We start from the raw sequence: 16,097 nt of genomic DNA, 5'->3' as shown, positions 1-16,097 counted from the left end.
GCTTAGGGAAAAAGTGGCAGTATCTCCGAGCCAGGCACCACCCACTTGCACCACTAAAAAGAGGCTCTGCTCACAGTGAGTTGTGCTGATCTGCCATACTCCCTCTTTACTGACATATATTGACAGCAGTGGGATAGCTCAGAACACTAAGGCTACGTCTACACTACAGGCTTCTTGCTCAAGAAGCATTTTGCGCTAGATTTTTTGTGCAAAAGCTTCTTGCGCAAGAGCACGTCCACACAACAAAGCACCTCACGTTTGTGAGGCGTTTTTGCGCAAGGGGGGCGTCCACACTGCTCTTGCACAAGAAAGCTCTGATGGCCATTCATAGAATGAAACCATAGGATTTCCCATAGGGATTTCTTTTGCAAGAAACCCCTCTGGAGCATCTACACTTGCCTTCTTGCACAATAGCTGTAGCGCTAAAAGCAGTTATGCCTAAGAAAAGGAGGTTTACCTACTGTGGTAAAAGCTCTCTGTTATGCCTTTTAATTGCCTATTTAATTGCACAAGAGCTCATTGATGTGTGGGCACACCACAGGTTTTTGCACAAAAACAACTGTAGATGTAACCTAAGTGTTTGTCTACACAGCAGAGATATTTTGGGATATCGAGGTATTCCGAAATAGCTACCCCGCATCTTAGAATTGCACCCATGATTTCAAAATATTTTTTTAAGTAACAGGCCCTCTATTTCACCAGCCCTGTAAACCTCGTTGCACGATGGTTAAGGGAGAAGGTTAAGGGATGGCTTAAAATAGCACATTATTTCAAAATTTGGCACTTAGTGCCAAATTTTGAACTAAATTCAAAATAAGCTATGCAATTTGCATAGCGCAAATTGTTTCTTATTTCTAGTTTCAGGTGTTGTATAGATGCACCCTGACAGAGCATCCCCCTGCTGGCTGGGCGAACATATTCCTTGAGAGAAATGGAGCAGCTCGTGGCCTCTCAGAGCTGCTGTCATTTCAGGCTCTTTATAAAATGCCAACAGATATTACTCACACCACCGGTTTACGTCAGTGTCTATAATAGTTAAAGCTTTCACTTTCATTATTTTTTTAAAAAGGTAAATTTTACAGAAGAAGGATCAATGGTCTCAAGTTGCAGTGGGGGAGGTCTACGCTGGATTTTAGGAAAAGCTATTTCACTAGGAGGGTGGTGAAGCACTGGAATGGGTTACCTAGAGAGGTGGTGGAATCTCCATAGGCCAGACTCAACAAAGCCTTGGATGGAATGATGTAGTTGAGGTTGGTCCTACTTTAAGCAGGGAGTTGAACTAGATGATCTCCTGAAATCTCTACCAACTCTAATCTTCAGTGATTCTATGATTTTACAGAAAATAGAAGTCTAAAAAGAAGGGGTGAGAGGCAGTTCATTTTTCTGGTGCAACCCAGCCTTGCTTACTGGTAGCACATGGATGGACGATCTCTTTCCTTCTTAAAAAATTAGCGTGTTACTTTCAGGATAGTGCATCTTGGCTGGGTCCAAGCAGGATCAGCTTAAATTTGACTCAGGTTTACAAAATATTAGGGCAACCAGATATTAGGTCTTGTTAATATTCAGTCCCTAATCCCTTTCTGATCCATATATGAATTGGCAGAAACACTACAATACTGCTATTGTCAGTGTGTTTCCAGCATGAATGCATTCAACATACCATAAGAGAAATGGTTTCTCGGCATATGGCATTTCAAAAAAAAAAAAAAGGCTGCTCTTGTGGAATTGTTCAGCTCCATTTCATGGAGGGAGCTGCACAGAGGGAGGGCTACGTGGCTGTGAGAAAAACATGCTCTGATACATACATATGACAGAGGGAGACAGAAGGAACCTGACAGGCGGGGAAAGGACAGCAAGAATAGAAGAATAAAGACAAAAATGAGAGGAAAGAAACTTAGAAAAGAGAGGAGACAATAAAAAAACCACATTCTATATTGTCAGCTCTTGGGTGTTAGAGTTATATTGGAATATAAATATGGGATCAAAATACAAGTAAGCCTCATTCTCTCATGCCAAGCCACAATGTTACTAAGAAAATAGCCATTTAGGTATTCAGCTCATAAGATGTTTTTCCACTTGCTTCCTTCGTACTAGTCTATGCTGCCCTCTAGTGAAAATAAGAACTTCCAAAATAAAATCCATATGCAGATGTGTTGCTGTCCTTGGGGAAGCGGGGGAGGCATATCTTTCTTTAATATCACTCTAACCCAGTTCCTAGCTCTGCCAGACATTATCTGGGGTAGTAACACTGCCCTCTGTTTCCTATCCCCATTGTGATGAGTGCCATCAAAATGCCTGTTGTCAAAAATATTTGTACATTGCTAAATATTATAAGTCAACCACTCTTCAATAACAGCCTCACCGCCCAGTTCTTAACAAAGCATTTTCTCCCAGGCCACCCTTTAGAAGTCAGAAATGCTCCCAGGCCAAGTTTGTAAAGCCACCATATCCACCAAAGTCTCTCCTCAAAACCCACCTCTTCCATGATACAGTGAGCTACAGCCTGATAGTCTGTGAGTGGTGTTCATTGCCCTCAAGTGGTTAAGAAATGATCTGCAAAACCCTGGAGGTAGAATTGTACAATCACAGCACTGGAAAGGACTTTGAGAGGTCACTTAGTCCAGTTCCCTGTTGCCATGGCAGGACTCAGCATTATCTAGACCAAGGGTTCCCAACTTTTTTCGGTCCCTGTACTCCCTTGGCTTTTAGTAAACCTTCCCGTACCCCCTATTCAATATGAAAGGAAATAAATTGTAGACTCTAGAATCCACAACTTTTTTCACTAACACTACTACTTTTGGAATACTTCAATTAGGATAATCTAGTTATTTACCAAATATTCCCCATGCCCCCTTTACAAGCTTCTCGTACCCCCTGGGGGTACGTGTACCCCAGGTTGGGAACCCCAATCTAGACCAATGATGGAGATTCCAGAACCTCCCTAGGCAGGAGCAACTGCTGAGGGGAAACCTGAGAAGCCACTGGTCACGTGACACCCCCAGCCTGGGGAAGAGCTGGGACAACCCCCCTTCTGCCATGGATCCCACCTTCCCCTGCCTCTGCTCTTCCCCCTCCTTTCTTCCTCCCCACCATTCCTCCACCCTAGCCCTGCCTCTTCCCCCAACCCAGGTGGCCTGGGGGAATGGTAGTGGGTCTGACCCAATGTTCCTTCAAATCTTTTCCATTCATGTGCAGATTTACAAAGTAACTTAAACACGTGCACCTTATTGCCAGAGACAGAATAGGGACTTTCAGATCTATGCCAAATTCACAGAACCTGCCCACAATGTTCTCACTAGTCTGAAGGCTTGCAGGTTTTGGGACAGTCCTTCACTGTCCCAAGACTCTTCATTCCTCTGGCTCAGCCTTCAGGTTCTTTCTCTCTATCCCTGCAACAAGCACTCCTGGGTTTACTCAGGTCTGGCATAGGGATGCACAATTCCAGTTAATCAGTTAACCGATTAAACATTTGGTTTAACCGGTTCACTGATTAAATGGGATCCTGCTCCTCCCACCCCCATGTACTGGACTGTTGATGACTGCCCCTCCATTTGAGGGGGGACTGGCAGCAGGAGCTGGGAGCACAGCATGTGGGGGGACGAGCTTCTGCTCCTGGGCCCTCCCCCCCAGGTGTGAGGGCAGCTGCTCCTGCTCCCAGCATCCTGCATGTCGAGACTCACTCCCAACACCTGTGAGATTGGAGCAGCCCTCCAGTGTTCCCAGGCACCAGTTAACCGATATCTGGTAAGCATCATCCGGTTAGGGTAATGCTTACAGAGTAACTGGTTAACGGGTTATCTGTTCACATCCTAGTCTGGTATCAACAGGTTCTCCTTGCGCAGAGATCATGTTCCTTTCTAACAGCAGTTTCTAACAGCCCTTCACCTACATAGCAAAGGGGACTTTCCAGTTTCCACAACACCACCCTGGGGAGAGTGTAAGTTTCATGAAGAGTATATACATTTTCCATTATCATTTAGATAATGCCATAGAGAGTACACTTATAAAGTTTGTGGTCGATACCAAGGTGGGAGGGGTTGCAAGTGCTTTGGAGGATAATATTGTAATTCAAACTGTTCTCCTTTCATGGGGAATTTCCACTGTTCCAACTCCCCACCCTGCAGTCAAATGGCGGGAAAACCAGTTTGCTCTAGAGTCTAGCATATTCATTGTCCTCCCAGCTCAGAGTCAATCCATGTTAATTAGGGCTGTTAAGCAATTAGAAAAATTAATCGTGATTAATCATGTGATTAAAATTAAATGTGATTAATCATTCTGTTAGTAATATAATATCATTTATTTAAATCTTTTGGATGTTTTCTACATCTTCCAATATATTAATTTTAATTGCAACACAATGCTCACTTCATTTTTATTACAAATATTTGCACAGTAAAAAACAAAAATAAATAGTATTTTCAGTTTACCAAATACAAATATGTAGTGCAATCTCTTTATCATGAAAGTTGAACTTACAAATGTAGAATTATGTGTAAAATATAACTGCATTCAAAAATAAAACAATAGAAAACTTTAGCGTCTATGAGTCTACTCAGTCCTATTTTTTGTTCAGTTAATTGCTCAGACAAACAAGTTTGTTTACATTTGCAGGAGATAATGCTTCTTGCTTCTTGTAAACAATGTCATCTGAAAGTCAGAACGTGTGTTTGCACGGCACTGTTGTAACTGGTGCCATAAGATATGTACGTGCTGAATGTGCTAAAGATTCATAGGTTCCTTAATGCTTCAACTACCATTCCAGAGGACACGCATCCAAGGTTGATGATGGGTTTTGCTCTATACAAATTCAAAGCAGTGTGGACCAATTTAAGTTCATTTTCATCATCTGAAGTCACTGTCAGATGCCACCAGCCAAATGTCGATTTTCGCTTTTGATGATTCGGGTTCTGATATTTCCATATCTTCTAAGATTTCTGGAAGCATGCTCCACACTTCCTCTCTCTTAGACTTTTGAAGGCACTTCAGATTCTTGAGCTTTGGTTGAGTGCTGTAGCTAGCTTTAGAAATCTCACATTGGTACCTTCTGTGTGTTTCGTTAAATCTTCAGTGAAAGTGTTCTTAAAAAAAACAATATGTGTTGGGTCATCATCCGAGACTGCTATAACGTGAGATATATGGCAGAATGCAGGTAAAACAGAGCAGGAAACATACAATTCTCCCCTTAAGGAGTTCAGTCATAAGTTTAATTAAAGCATTTTTTTAATGAGCATCATCAGCATGGAAGCATGTCCTCTGGAATGGTGGCCAAAACATGAAGGGGCATATAAATGTTATACATATCTGGCATGTAAATACCTTGTAATGCTGACTACAAAAGTGCTATGCAAAATCCTCTTCTTACTTTCAGAGGACACTGTAAATAAGAATCAGGCAGCATTATCTCCTGTAATGTAAACAAACTTATTTGTCTTAGCGAGTGGCTGAACAAGAAGTACAATTGACTTGTAGGCTCTAAAATTTTACACAGTTTTGTTTTGAGTGCAGTTGTGTGACAAAAAATATCAATGTTTGTAAATTGCACTTTCACAGGAAAGAGATTGTACTATACTACTTCTGTGAGGTGAATTGAAAAAAAGTATTTCTTTCATTTATAATTTGTACAATGCAAATATTTGTAATAAAAATAATAATATAAAGTGAGCACTGTACACTTTGCATTCTGTGATGTAATTGAAACCATTATTAGAAATTGTAGAAAAACATCCAAAACCATTTAATAGATTTCAATTGATATTCTGTTGTTTAACAGTGCAGTTAAAATTGCAATTAATTTTTTTGTGTTAACTGCAATTAATCGACAGCCCTAATGTTAACTGCTCTTGTGATTGACCCATGAGCTGCTTTCAGACAGTGAGTATGATACATGAATCAGCCATTTTCTGACAGGGTCTAGCCTATTCACACTGAAGATTAGCATTATACACAGCCTTCATAACATCAATCAGAACTCATAAGCTATACGTAGGCCATTTCCTCAGACTGTCACTGTCTTCATCCCTCCCAAGTAATAAATGACAACCATTTATGTTCCTGGTGAGGTCTACCTATCTGAGCAACAGGGGAATTAGTGGAGCTGCTTTCCAAGAAACCTAATTTGTGCAGAAACCCTGCAAATACATAAGTATGACTACACTGCAGAGTATCTACACTGGTATCCTGGAAAAACTCTGCCGTGTCCAGGGAACATGTCTGCTCTTCCAAAAATTTTTCAGAAGAGCAAACACACTTTTTCAGCATCCCTGTAAACCTTGTTTTACAAGGAAGAAGGGATGTTCCGAAAAAAGGCTTTTTTCTGATATTTGGCCCAGTTTAGACAGGCCAAATCTTGGAAAAGCCTCTTCTGAAAAAAGAAGTGGAAAAAGCTACACAAATTGTGGTTCACAATTTGCATAGCTTTTTCCAGAAGAACAGTGCAGTGTAGACATAGATTTAGTCATGTACTTAGCTTTACACACACACACACACACACTCACACACACACATACACACACACCTGATTGCACCAAAGTTAACAGGACTACTTTTGAGCAGAGACTTAAACTCAGACATAAGTGTACACAGGATTGAAAACGTTTAGAAAGAAAGTTCAATTCTTGCCCTCCATCTCTGGACGCAAAAGGTGAAAGGACCTCTTGGATTGCCTATACCCTCAATTGCTATTCAAATTCTTTAATCCCCAAGCCATCAAAATATGTGGTGGTGAGTGCTAAGAAGCTCTTTTCCACTAGACAGTATACTATACTATACTGTCTGGCGGAAAAGAGCTTCTTAGCACTCACCACCACATATTTTAATGGCTTGGGGATTAAAGAATTTGAATAGAAATTGAGAGATCCAGGTGCACTACCTCTATGCTGCAGTCTTTTTAAGTGACCTTCGCACAAGTCACCAAACCTCATTCGACTTAATCAGTTTCCCCACTTGAGATATGGTGATAATATTTAATTGGTGGTGTTGCATGGAAAACACTGGGGGTACAGCTACACTAGCTCGTTAGTTTGAACTAGATAGAGTAATGAGGGCAAGTGGAGTTGCAAATGAAGCCCGGGATTTAAATATCCTGGGCTTCATTTGCATGTTCCCAGGCGCCGCCATTTTTAAATCCCCCTTAGTCCAAATTCCGTGCCTGCGGCTACATGCAGCACGGACTAGGTAGTTTGAATTAAAGATCCTAATTCTAACTACTGTTACTCCTCGTGGAAACTGGACAAACTGGAGAAATGGTCTGAGGTAAATAGGATGAAATTCAACAAGGACAAGTGCAAAGTACTCCACTTAGGAAGGAACAATCAGTTTCACACACATACCCAATGGGAAATGACTGCCTAGGAAGGACACTGCAGAAAGGGCTCTAAGGTGCAGAGTGGACGACAAACTAAATATGAGCCAATAATGTAATGCTGTTGCAAAAAAAAAAAAAAAAAAAAAAAAATCAAATATAGTTCTGGGATGTATGAACAGTACTGTGAACAAGACACAAGAAGAATTCTTCTGCTCTACTTCCTGCTGATTAGGCCTTAACTGGAATGTGGTGATGTTGTGGCCAGTTCTGAGGAAAGCCATCCCGTCCATAAGCTGGTTTGGGACAACCACCCTGAGCCCTATGCTTTATGTGCATCAAGGAGACACAGAAGTGTGGGGCCAAGGGCAGCCTGCAGGATTAGTGAGGGGCTTGGTGCTGGCAGCAGGATTCCAGCCCTCCACTCACCAGTAGCACTGGGAAGCAGAGTGATCTGGCCCCAGCCCACTCTGCTGGCTCCTAGTGTTATCCAGGAGATGGGTTTTGGGGGAAGGAGTGGAGTGGGGAGAGGGAAGGGCAGAACAGGAGCATGAAGAGGTAGGGTGGGGTTGAAGAAGGGCCATGGCCTGGTGGGGAGAGGGGAGATTGGGGCAGGGTGGGGGTGGAGCAGAGCCAGGGGGGGCAGTAGGGTATCCCAAGCTCCATACTCCCCTTTGGGATAGTCCTGTCTCGTTTCAGGAAGGATGTGGACAAATGGGAGAAAATCCAGCGAAGAGCAACAAAAGAGGCCTAGAAGACATGGCCTATCAAGGAAGATGGGAAGAATTGGGTTTGTTTAGTTTGGAAAGGAGAAGACTGAGAGGAGCCATGATAAACAGTTTTAAGGGACCTAAAAGGGTGTTGCAAAGAGGAGGGAGAACAATTGTTCTTAACTTCTGAGGATAGAACAAGAAGCAATGGGCTTAAATTGCAGCAAGTGAGGTTTAAGTTGGACATTAGGAAAAACTTCTTAACTGGGTGGTTAAGTACTAGATTAAATTGCCTAAGGACAGGGGCGACATGGGGATGGGCACGTGTCCCTGAACACTGTAGGCAGGTGGGTTGAGGGGCTGGCCAGCAGCTGAGGGAAGACTAGTGGCACCAGCAGCAGGGGCTTGGCCTCCCCACATTCACCCGCAGCAGCAGAGCAACATAGCTCCAGTTCACTTTGCACCTCAAGCCATGTCACTTGGGCATGGGGAGGGGCTGTCCGGTTCTCACCGGTGGGAAGCGAAGCGACGAGACCAGAGGAGCGGAGCGAGCTGAGGCCGCGTTGCTCTGCTTCCCCCTCTGCTGCCAGTGAATGCAGGGGGGCCAGTGTTTCCTGTAAGCTGGGCAATTGTGCAGCCCGTCAGGAGAGATTCCTATGCCAAGCTGCTGATTAGCAGAGCACCCACCACTAGGCTTTTTGTTTTTCTTGGTGGTGCACATTCGCACGTGCTTCAGTGCATGTAAAAATGTATTCCGCACATGGCTAGAAAAAAATCCACACATAGATGGGAAAGATTAGAGGGAACATTGGTCAGCACTAGTCTTGGGATCTAGGGCATCTAGGGTATGTCTAGACTACAGGGTTTTGTTGACAGAAGTTTTGTCGACAGATACTGTCGACAAAGCTTCTGTCGACAAAGAGCGTCTAGACTACATCCAGTTCTGTCGACAAAGCAAGCCACTTTGTCGACATAACAGTGTGGACGCAAAGGACAATGTAGATGCAATAATGCCTTCTATCGACAGAACTCTGTCAACAAAAGGCGTTATTCCTCGTAGAATGAGGTTTACATACGTCGACAAAACTGCTGAGTTTTGTCTACATTATGTCGACATAACTCAAAGGCAGTGTGGACGCAGGTATAGTTTTGTCAACAAAAGTCCACTTTTGTCGACAAAACCCTGTAGTCTAGACACACCCCCAGATGGCAGACTCCCACTTCCAATAAAGGGTATTGAACACACAGGCTATACCCTAAGGCTGCATCTAGACTGGCAAGTTTTTCCACAAAAGCAGGTGCTTTTGCGGAAAAACTTGCTAGCTGTCTACACTGGCCACTTGAATTTGCGCAAGAACACTGACGATCTAATGTAAGATTGTCAGTGTTCTTGCGCAAATACGATGCTGCTCCTGTTCGGGGAAAAAGCCCTCTGGAGCAAATGTATTTGCGCAAGAGGGCCAGTGTAGACAGCTAAAAACTGTTTTGCGCAAAAAAGCCCCGATGGTGAAAATGGCGATCGGGGCTTTCTTGCGCAAAACCATGTCTAGATTGGCACGGACGCTTTTCCACAAAAAGTGCATCTAGATGCTCTTTTCCGCAAATGCTTTTAACAGAAAAACTTTCCCGTTAAAAGCATTTGCAGAAAATCATGCCAGTCTAAACGCAGCCTAAGAGTGAGCCAGGAACAGGCCTGGATGTGGCTCAGACTCAGTGGGCAGAGATGCATCAGCCATAACACAACAGCCTGGTGAGCGTCCAAGAGGAGAACATCAACCATGGTTGTGACAAAACCCAAAACAGTCTAAAATTACACATTTGGGTACTTGTGGCGGATGATGGATCATGTGTAAATTGGTCCACTTCTAGTATTCCACCTCCAGCTCTTGTGAACTCGAAATGTGTTAACAACTGCCTAAACTCACTTATTTTCTAGACTGCAGCATTTATCATCCTGATGTTTTTATTTTGTTATGGAAACACAATGGAGCCCAATTGGCAGCAGATGAAAAGATCTATGTCCAGATGCATGGTTGAGAAATGACATGCTATGTAGGCCTTGTGTACTCCATATAGCAGAGAAAGAGAGTGTGCAATTGCATGGGCAAGAGCTAAAAGCCAGATTTCTTGATGAGCTTAGAGAATAGATAGGATGTCACTGAGCAGGGCAGAAGTCTGGAAGGCTCTTCCATAGAGCAGGACTCAGCTTTCCACACAAGCAAAGCAAGATGCCTCTTGGGAGTGGGTGGGGAGCTGTGTTCTGTACAAGTTCCATCTCCTTGTCATGGTAAGTGGAAAGGGAACTCAGCCCCTAACTTCAACCTTTTTCTCATCTTACAGCTTGGGGTTTCCACACCATTTTATTTCTAGGGCAGTCGATCTGGGCTCTTTCACAAGCACTACATTTACTACCAAAAGAAAAATTAAATCACTCAGCTCTACTGTACCGAGTGAGAAACTGAAGTTGACAATTGTAGCTGTCCAGCTTGGCCTGTTGAGGCTACACCAAAGCCAGAAGCTGCCAGGAACACTAGTACCCAGGCAAAAGATCAACACTGAGAGGGAAAAGAGCGGCTTCCTTTCCCCAAGCCACATGCAGCGTGTCATGGATGTAGGCAACAAGGTCTCCCCAAGCACATAATGCCACTGTAAGGGGCCATAACTCATGTACTCTTTTATAGCACTTTGGCAGTGTCACACAGGCCATAGCGTCAATACAAACCTAGCCCCATGTGCTTACATTTAGTTCCTCTGAGTGTGGCACATCATGTGGCGAGAGGTGTTGGGGACAGCCCCTGAGCACAGACTCTTGACAAGACTCTGCTTGGAAAATCCTAGGAATTCCTGGATTCCCCTCCTTTCACAAGCAGCTCCCTGATATCAGTAGCTGAGCCACTGTTTCAGATCCTAGTGCCTTCTACTCAAAGGAATCACCCCTGCTTCGCTGGCTCTGTGTGAGCATTTGGGCATAAGGGAGACTTCCTTCCCATCCCTGGATGCTACCCAGTGAAACAGCTAGCCCTGCAGAGAGCCATGGGAGAGGGAACACAAGGGAAGCAGATTGAGCCACAAACTAACAAACAGGGTGAGATGAGGGCCAGAAAGGCAGGGTCAGCTTGTTATGAATTTTGGTGGAAGCAATTAATTACATTGATGTTGTTTGGGAAATGAGGGGCCATTTTACTTGCACTGGCAAATGCACTGTTAATTTGAGCACTTGCCTCACATTGTCCACCCTTGGCAGGTTGTGACATCAAAAGGTTTGGTCTTTGAATCCCAAACAGAGATTGTTTTAAGGTAAAGGGGGAAAGAGTCCTTATGTGGCCTCTGAGTGGATGCCTGAATTGCACTGATACTCCCTTGGCATCTGTTTCCCCAAGCAGAGATCTGGGCAGGGCAGTGTTATGCTTCTAAAGCACCTGGAATATTTTTAGGAGACAAGGCAGTACGCTGCGTTTATTTAAAATGCTAAACAAATATTAAAGTCAGCCTATGTGTACATCCATATACAGATGCACATGCACACACATGAGTCCTGTAGCTGGATTTATAATTACCAGTCCTTCTTGTTGATTGAGTCAATCTAGTGGGGAGCTGGGCTCTGTTGGTCATGATCTGATGCTCCATTCTTGCAGGATAAGCCTCAGTTTTCATCCATCTTTTGTACTAACAGATCTTTATGTACGCCTGTGGACTTTGCTGTGTCCTGCTAGGATTATTAATTACAAACAGGTTGCTTTTTCAGTTTTCTTTCATCAGCAGCACGTTGTTGTCACAGCTATACTCCATCACCTTATTTTTTATTTAGGGTGGATGCCTTTTGCACTCTGTGGTCATCAATCTGCAACCTCGTCTAGCCATCAGGGTCTTGTGATAATGTCGCTGGTGTCTTGCTTCTTCACTCTCTCCTTCATAATTTACTGTCATCTTTCCTTTTATTTACTCACATTCCCCACGTGGCTCATTCACACACACAACAGATTTCTAAGGCAAACTTCTAACCGCTAATGGGACAGAACAATTCTATTAAAACAACAAACTTCTAACAGAACAGAACAGTTCTATTAAGGCAGAACAATACAGAGCAATCTCCAACTTTACTAAATCGCTATAAAACAGAAATGTGTAAACTTACATTCAAACAATTTCAAATTTATCATATAAGACAAAACAATTTCATTTCGAATCAAACTTACTACACATTGTCCCCCTTTTGACTTTACATGGATCCATGTTCCATGTGCTTTTTAGAAGCATAAGAAGTTAGATGAGGCAATGTCTACATTACAGGGTTTTATCGGAAAAAGGTATCCAAATTGCGCTCTGCAATTTGCATACCTTTTTCCGATAGTTTTTTCGGAAGAGGCTTTTCTGAAATGTGGCCGTCTACACTGGGCCAAATTTTGGAAAAGCCTCCTCTTTTGGAAGAGCCCTTCTTCCTCGTGGGCAAAAAAAAGCGGAAGAGCAGACACATTCCATGGATGCGGCAGAGTCTTTTCAGGATACCTTCGGTATCCTGGAAAACCCCCGTAGTCTAGACATAGCCTGAGAGGCCTTCTTTGCAAGGGTTGGAGCAGCAATAGCCCTTCAAGAAAGAGCAGCTTACAACAGCTGATTCAAGGGGCCAGTTTGGCAGCATGGAATCAGTGAGGCAAAACCCATGTCTTGCATTGGCAGGAGGGAGGGAAGGTGGCCCAGAAGTCATTATCCTGACTGCCCAAGGATCCCTCTGCATCAGAGCAATTCTGCCACAGCTGGTGACAGAGCTATCTCTTGGGGGGTGCAGGGCCCAGGACCCTTTTCTGTCCCAGGCCATGCCCTACCTCTTCCTATCCTGCTCCTCCCAGCCTCTTCCTGCCCCTGCTCTATCTCCTCCCATTGCACCCCTTCCCCCAAACTTCCGACCTTGCGGGATGCAATCTGGGGCATTACCAACCCCTGCTGCTGGCACCAGGCCTCCCTGTGGGGTCTCCAAAAGCACAGGCCCCAAACTGTCCTAAGGATGGGACGGCTCTGGCTGCTGACACCTGCTGACACCAGCTTGCGAGCTTCTGCGGCACAGTCCAGTCGCCAGTCCCGGTCACAGTGCAGAACCAGTGGGCTCTGGTCTTCCTGAAATGAGTTAGTTGTATTATCCAGCATCTGTGAAGCAGAATCGGTGTTTGCTGCTGTAAGCTATGGTTTAAGAACACAGCAAGCTCTTACTTTCCCATTTCAGCCAAACGCCTCCACCCATCTGCAGGATGGGCACACCTTGTCCACCCACACTCAGTTCATTGTACAAGCAGTAGGCTATTGGGCACCTGTGTGGCGGGAGAGCAAGGGAATCACATTGCCCTTCTTAAACCAAGTCATCCAGCCTCCAGGAGAGCAGCCAGATTTCCCAGACCCGGAGCCTGCTGCTGCCACCTCCTCTTCATTTATCCCCACATGCACCTAGGCAGATTTGACCAAGTTCACAAGCTTAATTCCCTCCCTTTACATTCAATCGAGAAGAAGAGATGTTCTCTTGAAACTCTCACTGACTCCATTAGGAGATGGAGGAGCTCAATACCATTGTAGGAGGGCGGCCTTAGGTGGTAAACTCTTTGAGATGGCAACCGCATCTCACTCTGTGCTCTCCGCTGTGCAAACACCCTGGGTTCTGATCTCAGTCAAGGGCACCAGTGGTAATAAGAATTAGTAGTAAACTCAAATCTGTCTGATGGTTGACCCTGCCCCTACGTTGGTTCAAGAAGCAGCAAACCCTTCAGTTCCATGAAGTTCAGCAATCCCTGATTATGATGCTCTGAGACGTTTACACCGGGGCAACCTTTCTTCTTTGCTCATGTCATTGCTGTGTCCCTACCACGCCTCTGCTCTGGGCCACTGAAGCAAAATACTTTATGACCATTTTTTTAAATGCACCCTTCACTTCTTTATTCCTTAGACTATAGATAACCGGGTTTAACATCGGGGTCACAATGCAGTACAATGATGAAACCAAAGTATCTATGTCCAGAGAGTAGCCTGAGCTGGGCCGATTATAATTGAAATTGGAGGTGGCATAGAATATGATGACCACAATCAGATGTGAGGTGCAGGTAGAGAAAGCCTTGAATCTGCCCTTGGCCGAACGGATCTTCAGGATGGCGCTGATGATGTAGCCATAGGAGACCACAGTGAACAGACAAGGGCTCAGTCCAATCAAGGCACTAGCCAAATGAAGCACTGCTTCATTGACAAACGTGTCTGAGCAAGAGAGCTTCAGCAGCAACGGGACATCACAAAAGAAGTGGCTGAGTTGATTGGACTTGTACATGACGATGGCTGATGTCAGGAGAGTGTGCACTAGAGAATTCACCAAGCCACACAGCCATGCAAACCCTGCCAGCTGCACACAAAGCCTTGTGTTCATAATGCTTGAATAGCTCAAGGGCTTGCAGATAGCCACATATCGGTCATAAGCCATGACAGCCAACAGCACACACTCTGTGCCGGCACAGGTAATGAGGAAAAACAGTTGTGCCATGCACCCAGAGTACGAGATGGTTTTCCTGTGCTGGAAGAAGTTTACCAGCATGACTGGCACTGTGGTGGATATGTAGCATATATCTAAAAAGGACAGATTACTAAGAAAAAAATACATGGGCGTGTGAAGAGTTGGATCATTCCTTACCAGAGTTAAGATCAGCATGTTCCCCAAGAGGGTTATTGTGTAGATGACCAAGAAGACCAGGAAGAATAAAATCTGAAGGTTGGGGTGGTTTGAAAAGCCCAGGAAAACAAATTCCGTGATGAGTGTTTGATTTCCCATTTACACAGTGGCTTTCTAAAAAATCTGCCAAGGAAAAGGATTTGAAAAATCATGTGCCAACAATGAGAACAGTCTGTGAACACCACTTTACCTTTCTAAGGAAACTGCCAGGTTTGGGGGGCAGAAGGGTCTGCTGGTGCAAACTGGCATGTGCTCCATTGAATTCAATGAAGCTACAAAATGTACGTCAGCTGAGGATCTGGCCACTCTGAACTATGGTTATTTTATGAATACATTAGCTAGAGGGTACAGAATGTAAATGTATAAGAGACATAGTCCCAGGACCCTAGAGCTTACAGTCTAAGAAAGGGCAGCATATAACGAACTAAGGGTACATCTACACTAGCCCCCTAGGTCGATCTAAGGAGGCTAATGAGGGCAATCGGAATTGCAAATCAAGCCCGGGATTTAAATATCCCGCGCTTGATTTGCATGTTCCCGGCCGGTCGCCATTTTAGAAATTGACTAGCCCGAAGTAACTGTCCACATCTACACGCGGCAGTGAAACGGGATTACGATTTAAAGTCCTAACTCAAATTAGCTGGTATTCCTTGAATTTACCAGCTAATTCGAATTAGGGGCTTTAAATCGGAATCCCGTTTCACTGCCGTGTGTAGACACGGGCAGTTACTTAGGGCTAATCAATTTCTAAAATGGTGACCGGCCGGGAACATGCAAATCAAGCGCAGGATATTTAAATCTCGGACTTAATTTGCAATTCCGGTCACCCTCATTAGCCTCCCTAGATCAATCTAGGGGGCATGCTTCTTAATTCCCAGACAAAAGAGAAAGCTACAACAAGAAGTTATAATTGACCACACATATCAGTACATTTAGGGTAAGGTATATTAGAGAGATGTATACTTATCCCAAAAGCAGCCATTATAAATCCACAAAATTCAGAGTTAAGGTTAATCTTGAATCCAAACATGCAAAGGTCTGGAGATGCAGTTAGGGCACCCAATTGCCTTATAGTGACAACATGGAATAAATATCTGATTAATGTCTTTTAATGTTTGAAGTCCAATGCTAAATGAGCAGTTTTAAAAAGCGACATCTAGGTTTTATCCCCACCACTCTCACCATCCCCATGTTGAGCCTACAGAGTAGAGTTAAGAGTGTTAGGGTGCCCTACTTGTGTGTTTCCAGACTTCAACATGCTTGGGTTTCTTTAAGTTAAACCAGGGGTGGGGAAACCTAAGGCCCAGGAGCCGGATGCGGTCCCTGGGTTGCCTAGATCTGACCTCTGAGGCTGAGGACCTCTCCCAGCATAGGGGAGCCTGTGCTGTCA

The 16,097-nt window shown here is 44.3% G+C and overlaps 1 protein-coding gene across 1 annotated transcript; it reads right to left on the bottom strand.

The window, feature by feature from the left end:
• Nucleotides 1-13,840: 13,840 nt before the first annotated feature.
• Nucleotides 13,841-14,806, bottom strand: LOC102456045 (olfactory receptor 2G3-like). Its single transcript, XM_006124353.2, has one exon. The coding sequence runs from the start codon at nt 14,804-14,806 to the stop codon at nt 13,841-13,843; it is 966 nt and encodes a 321-aa protein (XP_006124415.2).
• Between the last annotated feature and the right edge of the window lie 1,291 nt (nt 14,807-16,097).

This window comes from Pelodiscus sinensis, chromosome 1 (assembly GCF_049634645.1).
Source record: "Pelodiscus sinensis isolate JC-2024 chromosome 1, ASM4963464v1, whole genome shotgun sequence".
Lineage (NCBI taxonomy): Eukaryota > Metazoa > Chordata > Testudines > Trionychidae > Pelodiscus > Pelodiscus sinensis.
Note: the sequence above shows the minus strand (reverse complement) of the source record. Positions and strands in the feature narration are given on the sequence as shown.